The sequence below is a fragment of the Tupaia chinensis genome, unplaced genomic scaffold, assembly GCF_000334495.1.
Source record: "Tupaia chinensis unplaced genomic scaffold, TupChi_1.0 Scaffold000597_1, whole genome shotgun sequence".
Taxonomy (NCBI): domain Eukaryota; kingdom Metazoa; phylum Chordata; class Mammalia; order Scandentia; family Tupaiidae; genus Tupaia; species Tupaia belangeri.
The window spans coordinates 6,335,294-6,344,893 of NW_006160114.1; the positions used below are offsets into that span (position 1 = coordinate 6,335,294).

The 9,600-nt window shown below is 38.9% G+C and overlaps 1 protein-coding gene across 1 annotated transcript in view; it reads right to left on the reverse strand.

Annotated features, from left to right (window-relative positions):
- Nucleotides 1-9,600, reverse strand: part of LOC102472042 (ubiquitin carboxyl-terminal hydrolase 7) — an 18,929-nt gene that overhangs the window by 4,706 nt on the left and 4,623 nt on the right. The window contains exons 2-3 of the mRNA XM_006158459.2: nt 5,959-6,060; nt 973-1,006 (exon numbers count right to left, since the gene is read on the reverse strand). Of these exons, the coding sequence (XP_006158521.1) occupies nt 973-1,006; nt 5,959-6,060 (136 nt within the window). The remainder of the gene's footprint in view (nt 1-972; nt 1,007-5,958; nt 6,061-9,600) is intronic.

Genomic DNA, 9,600 nt, shown 5'->3' on the forward strand with positions numbered 1-9,600 from the left:
GGAAAATGCAAATATTGTGGGGTCTTAGTAGGGAGAAAGTGTACTTATCTCTAATCTAGGATTATCACTCAATCTCTCTTACATCCACAAACTTCTCTCCTAATAGATATTGGGGAAATAGAAGAAAGAGAGTTCATGGCCTGCTGGCTCTAGACCATAGAGGTTCTTGGAATTTCATAGCTCCTCTAGCATCTGCTATGATATCCTTGATCTACCTGATCATGCTTTATGGTGACAGCATTTAGAGTTGCAGCCCCTAGAATGTGTAACTCAACTAACCAAGAGTCCCTCTCCAACCCCTGTAGCCTCCTGGGGTACCAGACAGAAAAACATCATCCTTAACACTTCCCTCAACTTGACCAACACACTTGCCCCTCTTGGGTCATGTACAAAGAGACCTCAGAAAGTTCATGGAAAAATAGAATTAAAATATGAGTTTATTTTGATGCAAAAAAAAATGTTAAAATTCAATTAAAATATGAGTTTATTTTGATGCAAAAAAGATGTTAAAATTCACATATAATTTTTTTCATAATATGCATCTTCCATAAACTTTTTGAAGAATCCTCATATGATGGTGTGCCCCTCCAATTCAATCTCTTGCCTCTATTTGCCCATCAATCTGCAGCAGAAAGTATTTCTCCACCTGCCTTTCACTTGAGGCTTCCCTTACATAAAACCCTAAGTCCTCTTCCTCAAACTTGTCAAGATTGTTATATGGCTGAAGTAGAGACAGTCATCTTCCTCTTATGCTGACACAATGTAAGAAGGCTTTAAGGAGAACAAGGACTTGAGATAAAAATTTAAATGGGAAAGCTTAATAATTGTCTTTCAAAAACAACCCCTGTAAGTAAGTTTGAGTTCTATAATGTAAACCAATAGTTCTTACTAATGCTGTCATGCAGCACTGAAACCATAAAGTGATATCATTCGGTCACTCAACCAAGTAGTCACAATGTACTGAGCATTTACGGAATCCAGAAGCTTGGTGTATGTTGCTTACAATCTAGAAAAAGAAACATATTCTGGGTCCACAATCGTAAAACATGATGTTCTATGAGACTGACCCACATGGAAAGTCTTAAGGTTCATATTCAGAGGCCTCCCTGTGCATGCCTTGTATTCATGTATCCATAGTCCAGGGATGGCTGAAGCTAAGGGTGGATCACGGCACTGTTGGAGACGCTTCCTCTTTCTCTCTCTCTCACTCATGGAAAAAATATTGGGTTGTCAGAAAAGTAATGACACATTTTTGCCTAGAAAAACATAGAAAAATACTCCATGATTTTTCTAATGACCTAATAAAAAATAATTTTAAAGAAGAAAATATTATGTAATTAATTATGTCCCCAAGGAGAAGGATGATCAAAGGCCATCCATAGGTGGGCAAGCTAATTCTATCAGGGCAGAGGCACATTGTTGAGAGAAGATGGCTCCAGCTCTGTAGCCTATGAACTATTTCATTACCAAATTGCTGATTTAAGTCAATGAATAAGGGACATCATTAGTCTGAATCCTAAGTGAGAGGAAGATCATCAAAGAATATAGTACCTTGTGTTTGGATGGTACTGATGTGTACTTGATGGGCTTCTTCTTGTACAACTTTCAATGCTACTAAATTTACATATTTAATGAATGTCTCTAAGAACTGGTTTATGTTTTTCTATTCACTGCTTTATGTCTCCGTTTTATATCACAATCTGGAACATAAACTAAATGCTCAGTTAGTTAACGTGTGGAAATTCATGAACTTTTTAGGATAGCAATGTGGCAACACATGTCAGAAGTTCTCAATTCTCCTTAGAAATTTATTCTGAGGAAATAAAAATGGATGTATAGACATAACTATTTGAAGAAATGTTCAGAACAATGTATTTTGTACTAGAAAAATTCTAGAATCAATTGAATTGTCCAACAATAGAATTTTGTTTAAATAAATTATGGTTCCATCTCTAAAAGGACTAACATGCAATGTTAAAATGACAACAATTAGGGGTGGGTGGTGGCACAGCAGTAATGCAGTTGAATCCACATGAGAAAGCCCTCAGTTTCTTTCCCAGGGCCTCTCAGTAGACACTGGGTGCATGTCCATGATCCAGCATGGATGAGATTGGGAGTGGATCTTAGTATAGGGACCCTGATGGGAATGCCTGTCTCTCTCTCTCTCTCTCTCTCTCTCGCAAAATATATAATTTTTTTTTAAATCACAATGGTTAAAATAAAATTGTGGAATTTTAGTAAATCTGTGTTTGCTGTCTGTGTATATGTGTAAATGTATACACACAGAAAAGTAATCAGAAAGATGGCTCCTAGTAGGTTAATCATAGTTAACTTCAGGTGGAAAGTTTTCAGTTTGTTCTTACTAGCCTATTTTTGTTTATATTTTTTCAATATTATAAAATAGACATATATGTATCTTGTTGTAAGAGTAAAGCAATGAGGACAAAGACAAACAGATGAATAGTCTTAGCATGTCTTACAGAAAACTGGTTATCTAATCTCAAACTCATCCATGTCCCCTTATTTTTAGCACAGGCCACCCAGTCTACTGTGAGAAAGTTATATCCAAGTGTGCATCAGAGGTACTTAAGACACAAGTCACACGGTCTGGACCCTTTCCACCCTGCTCACCAGAAAATGTGTTAAGGCCACACATTAGGCGAGGTACAAGCAAGTCTTCACTAAAGCATCCCTTTATTGATGCAGAGAATTAGCTGTACTAGCTCAACCCTAAGATCCCTTCTGTGCATAACTTCCAAAACTTGAACAGACCTCACTGTTGACAGGAATCCAAAAGAATGAAAAACACCAATGCTTTCCCACCACACTTCTTAAAAGCTAATCCCTCTGGAGTACCTCTATTCAGCAAGCCAGTTGACCTAGACCTGACACCATCTTTTCCTAAGCTATTGCAATGAGTCAGCACCCACTGCCCTTCAAACTCATGGAATATCTGTGACAGATCCAGGCATTTGGTGCCTGAGCTAGAGAGCACAGCATGTCTTCAAAAGCCACAAATATCAACTACCTGACTATTCTTGACTACATGAAAAAGAAGCATAGGAGGAAGAAAAAGGGGAAGATGATGACTGATAGTGGGGGAGAAGGATGAGAGGGTGCATATTATGAAAATGCTTTGCATGAATTTAAAATATCTTTGCACCAAAATAAGCTAGTACTTTACTTTCATTTTAATTCTATCTTTCCACTTTCTGAAGTCCCTTTGTATTTCCAGAGCAAGAGAGGTACTTGTTTCCATTGCTACTAGATACAACAAGGGAAGTACCCCCTGCAGAGCTTCGGTCTCCTCTAAACCTCAGTCATTGCTGCTCTCTCCCCAGTATAATTTATCTACACATTCTGCCCTCTCCTAGCCTCAGTGAGTTACAATATAGGAACATTTTTTGTTTTTTAATTGCCACAGGGCACCAGTGTTTTCTACACAGAAAAGGAAAGAGCCAGAAAGCAACCCCTTTGGGGTATGATCATGTTGCAATACTTTCTCCTCCATTTCTCTATCCTGTTGGGATTTGAGGTGCATGCACATGTCCAATATGTTTTCCAAACCTCCAGGATGCAGGAATTCAAACCACTGTCAGCCATATGGGATTCAGCTCCTTAACTACTAGGGGTACAGAGCCAGCCCAGGAACTCAGTTTTTTTAAAGCCATTTTGAGTCTTTGTCTTCCATGAAAGAACTTTCAACTCATCTTTTTCTAAAGGATTCACATTTAGAAAATCAGATTAGTGATAAAATTCCTAATGAAATGATTGCTTTTGTAAAGTGATAGAAACGAAATGCCCTGACGAACTCTGTGGGATAATTGCTCCTTCGATAATGTTTACCTTTCCTGAATTTCAGATGGTAGAGCTTTCCCCAAAAAACAGCAACACAATTAATCTGATTAAAAGGAACCATTTATAGTTACAAATTGCTGTCATCTTGGGTTGATCAAAGCACTCCACTGATGATAACTTGTTCTGATTCACTATAATTTTTGCACTGCTCATTGCTATCAAACTAAGTGCTTTAATCCTTATAGGTTTGTTAAAAAAAAAAAAAAACTGAATTACAAATTGAAGTGTCATGCAAAAGTTACTTAAGGATTTATGCTTTTCATATTCAGCCTCCAAGTTGATCATCCTTTTTGCCAGGATTCTCATTACCATTCCCTTGATGGAGGCAGAGCTCAGGAAAACTTGTGCAAAGACAACATAACATGACTTGGAAAGAGGGGAGGGGAAGAAAAGGAGGTTACTAAATGAAAATCTGCTCTGAAACCTTAGATATGGAGTCCAAGTTTTTTTAATAGAAAATGACTGATTCCTCTACACAGACTCTAAGAGCATATCTTCTAAGACCAAAAAACAAAAGTAGAGAATATTTTTTCCCAACTGAACCTTGCAGGGTTTTTTTTTCTACCTTGCAAACTCACTTGATGCATGATTGCCTAGCTGCTCTCAGCCTGTCTAACAAACACAAATTATGTTATATCTACTGCAAAGAAAAGGCTCATTGCTTTCTGTGTATTCAGTCTACCCCATAATGCTCTGCCAGGGCAGTGCCCAGTTCACCAAGTGTTTGACTAAATAAACATTGAATTGAAAAGCATAAGCTAGAAAAAATTACTTTCATTCAGTACAAATAAAACTAAGCATCTAGAACCTAGCATGGTTCCCTTTGCCAAAATAATAATCACCTTTCCCATGGCTCAAATTCTTCTTCGAAATTTCCTGCCAATCCAGCTGTATTTGGAATTTCTGAGTGACAAGGAGGGAGCAGGATTCCCATCTTGGCTAAAAGAGTCTTTAGGATGAACATGGAGCACAAAGAGCTTCCATTTTTCCTTCTGTAAGGATTTTCTGACAAGCCTAGCCATACCTAAGAAATTTCTCACCTTCCGTCACATCTTGCTTTTAAATGAGCCCCCGAGTGAAGAAACACCCTTTTGAAACATGGATTACTGAGACCGTAGAGAAATTACTGAAACAGGGCATATTTTGGATCATCCCAGTCTCTCAAGCTTCTAATACTTCTGTCTCAAAATGTTTAGTAGTAACTACTACTATAGCTTTAGTAATAATTTATATTCATGTAGCGATCTAAATGTTTAAAAATTAAGACTGTTGAGGGTGCTCTCTCTCTTGCTTATAGAAGAAATAAGTAAATTAAATTTAAAATATTTTTAAATATTTGAATACTTACTGACAGTTTCTTCTGAAAACAATAAAACAAAAGTGTGTTGCTAGTGACTATGTGTGAAAATTCCCTGTGTGTGCCTCCATAGAAGTTAGAAAACGCAATACAAGTGTTTAGTACTAGTGTTAGTGAGGAAATCAGTAGATCTCAACTCTCTCTTCTAAAATTAGGCTGGACTAGATGATGTTTAAGGTTCTCATGGCCTAACTTTTTTTTTTTTTTTTGGAGAGATTTTCACTGTAGGGCGCATGTGCTCGCCAGACAGACAGAGAGAGACATAGAGACAGAAAGCGAGAAATCACCCCCCGGGGGGATGGTCACGCCGCAATCCCTTCTCCTCCATTCTCCTCTCGGGATCTTGGGCACGCACACACACGCGCCCAGCGTGAGTTTTAAGTCACCGGGTCCGGGACACGAACCGCGGTCGACTATGTGGGAGTCCAGCGACATAGCCATTACACTAACTGCTGGTTCCCATGGCCTAACTTTTTAATGTACAAACTCAACTCCTCTCTCTTTCTCTCTCTCTCTGTTTAAAATCAGTTTTCTCCTCACCAACTCTTGAAGATCAAGTGGGTGCAAAACACATATGCTAAAATATTTTCTCCATCATGACGAGGCCAGTATTGTCCTATTACTTCACCTGAATCTCCATGTCACTCACTGAGGCAACAGGTACTGACTTAACAGTGTGGCTGAAGGCTGGGATCTTTTGAGAGCAAGAGATAAGATAGCAAGAGCCCACAGAAAACACTCACCAAAAATGTGGCTAAGCCAGAAACCATCCTGGGAGTTGATGCCCAATTTAGGAATGGCACAAATCCAGGTGAAGCCAGGAGTAGCAAATTCCAGATTTGGTTCTACAAATTCATAACAAGAAAATTAAAATTAAGCGAAGTGGGTTAGGATTGACAAAGATAAGGGCAGAAGGAATGATGCGCAGTTGGCCTGGCTAAATGGGGAGGGTGTGACATACACTGGGCATTGCTTTCTTAGCTTCTTTTTCTCTAAGATTTTTGTTTTGCTTTGTATTATTCTATTTCATTTTATTTTAATTTATTTCATGTACAAGAGAGAGAAAGACAGAGCGGCAACACCTCCCATAGGGCCTCAAAGCCATGATCCATCCCCAGCTTCAGCCAGCCCCAGATCATGACATGAGTGTACCCAGTCTACTCAGGAAGGTCACAAATTTCCCATGTGTGTCAGCCTCACAGACCACTGCACTTTACTGCTATGCCAGAGCCCAACTCCAAGATATTTTTCTTTTAAGAGCATCTTTAGGTTCCTAGAAAAATTGAGAAGTCATAGAGATTTTCTATACACCCCTGTCCCCATACTTGCATAGCCTTTCACATTACCACAACCCCCACCAGAGTGTAATAACTTACAATTAATGAACTTACATTAACACATCATGGTTGCTCAAAGCCCATAGTGTATGTTCGGGTTCACTCAGTGTTATACCTTCTATGGGTCTGGGCCAACATATGATCAAATGTGTTCATCATTATATTGTCATGCAGAGTAGTTTCACTTCCCTAAAATCTTTTGTATTTGCCTATTCATGCACCCATCTCCAACCTCTGACAACCACTGATCTTTTTACTGTCTCCACTTGTCTTCCCATTGGTCATATGGTTGGAATCATGTAGTATTCAGCCTTTCAGCTTCACTTCTTTCACTTAACAGCATGCATTTATAATTCTTCCAAGTCTTTCCTTGGGTTAATAACTCCTTCCTTTCAGCATTGAAGAATACTCATTGTCTGATGTACCACAATTTATTTATCCATTCAGCTGGAAGCACAACTTTGTTGCTTCCAAGTTTTATCTGGCCACCCTGTGGTAGACTATTTTCCAAAGATGGCCACAAGACTGTTACCTGTTCTAAAGCTTTTCCAGAAATTCGGCATCCAGAAGAAACAGCTCACAAGCTTTTAGTGTCATTCTCTGCCTTCTTCATTAATAAATATCCTTAGTCTAACTTTTTCCTCCTGCTTACAATTTATAAAAGCTCAAATGTCTTACTTATTAAAAATTATATCCATAAAAAATTATATCCATAGTGTTATTTGAAAATATCCATATTATTATCCCCAATCAATTCCAAATTTAAAAACAGGGGATTTATTGGCCTCAAATCTCTCCTCCCAGAATCCATTGAACAGCCATCTTTCATTGAATTTCTCATTTGGAGAAAAAGATGGTTTGTCTTATTCCTTTATTCTTATCTTGGTTATTAGCTGATGGATTACTTACCAATTACCTAAAGGTACTTTATTCATTAAGTGGCTAAAATACAAAAGCCTTATTACCTAGGAAAAATAGACAGAGGACCAATGCTCAAATTTTCTAACACCAGGTCCAGCCACAGAGGCATATGCTGGTAAAATGCTGGGCTCTGCAGGCTGGGAGCACATGGGAGGTGAGGCTTTGAATTCCCAGTCCAATTTAAAAAACAGGGTATAGTGGCATGTGCCTGTAATCTCATTGATTCCAAGAGGCTGAGGCAGGAGGATCATAAAGCTCAAGGCTGACGTGAACAACATAACAATGTTCTGTAGGAGAAAACAAAAAGAGGCATGGAAGTGCATATCTGCAGGCTCAGCCAGGAGGCTAAGGCAGGAGGATCATGACATGGCAAGACCCTGTATGATATATATATTCTATGGGTCTGTACACACACACACACACACACACACACACGCACACGCACATATATATATTTACCAAATCTCCAAATTCAGACCAATGCTCTTGGAAGCTGATTTTTAAATGGAGTAATTTTGCTCCTTGGAAAGTGATTGCATGTGTTCAATAAGAAGAGAAGAAGTGACATGAGTTTTCAATGTGATTCTCCCCTGTGATATTCCTGACCCCATTTTTAATAAAATCAACTAAAGGGAACCAGCAGTTAGCGTAATGGCTATGTCGCTGGACTCCCACGTAGCCGACCGCGGTTCGCGTCTCGGACCCGGTGGCTTAAATCTCACGCCGGGCGCGTGTGCGTGCGTGCCCAAGATCCCGAGAGGAGAATGGAGGAGAAGGGATTGCGGCGTGACCATCCCCCCTGGGGGGTGATTTCTCGCTTTCTGTCTCTATGTCTCTCTCTGTCTGTCTGGCGAGCACACGCGCCCTATAGCGAAAACCTCTCAAAAAAAAATAATAAAATAAAATAAAATCAACTAAAACCTTAGGAAGGAAAAAAAATTATGCCATTAAAATTTATCCCTGCTAGCTCTTTTGAACTCAGAAAAGCACATTCAGAGTAGTATTTCCAGCATCAAAAAATCCCCACCCTCAAAAAAATGTTTATCTATCCTTGAAATTGTTTTTGCTATCACCTCTTGATGAATTCTGAAGAAAGACCTGAATATATTGTGGAATCTGTGTTGATTTAAACATAGATCGACCTCCCACATAGCCACCATCTCTGAGTTATTGCTAGAGCTGAAACAAACTGGGGGGGGGGGGGGGGGGGGAGACAAACTTTCCCAAAAAGAACGAACTCTATAAAAATTGCCCTGGTATGAAAAAACTCAGCTCCTTCTACACAGAATATGAAGTAATTTGGTCTATGATGACACATAAAAGGTGTGACAGAGGGAACGTTTTCTAATTTTTAGAATTCTTACTTCTTTCAGACTCTTTCTACAATAAGAAAAAGGCCAGAGTTCTTTTGCATAGCTCAAGATCTGTCTCCTTTGGCCTCAGCATTTGGGGCTGGAGATACTATTTGTGGAATGAGGCTGAGGAAATGAGCCAAAATGAATTTCAGGCTTGCCAGAGCTTACAATCTCAATGTAAATTCAACAATTAGCAATGCCTCAGCTGTGAAAGCTGGAAAAAAATTCCACACATCAGATGGTGAGAGAGGCTGGTTGTGAAAATCACTTCCATTTTATTGTTGCTGTACTGTCATCTCCTAATACAGCTCATAACCTTGAAAGCAAATCTTGACCTTATTGGTTATAAACTCACTGAGAGGCTCCGGAAAGGTAACCTCTTTTCAAAGGAGGAGGTTAACAACCTACTTTGGATCCTTTTGAATCCAAAGCAGAATTATAACAATGAAAAAACCTAAATAGGAAAGAAAAGGTTTAAGATATGATCTAAGAAATAGACTGCACCATCAGTTTTAAAAATGGCTTAGGTTAAGGGACCATATTGAATGCTAAGAGAATCCAATTAACTTAAGATGCTTAAAAGAATAAACAAAGAGCTCTAGCATGTCCTTGTCAACCTGAAGTATATAGCAGGTGTTATTCTATTGATATAATAAGCCAATTTTTTGTTGTTTCTTGAGATGTTTGAATAAGGCAAAAAACACACACATTCCACAAGGTGATGTCAATTACCCATCCCCCACCCCCACCCCCACCCCCAACCCCCAAAAAT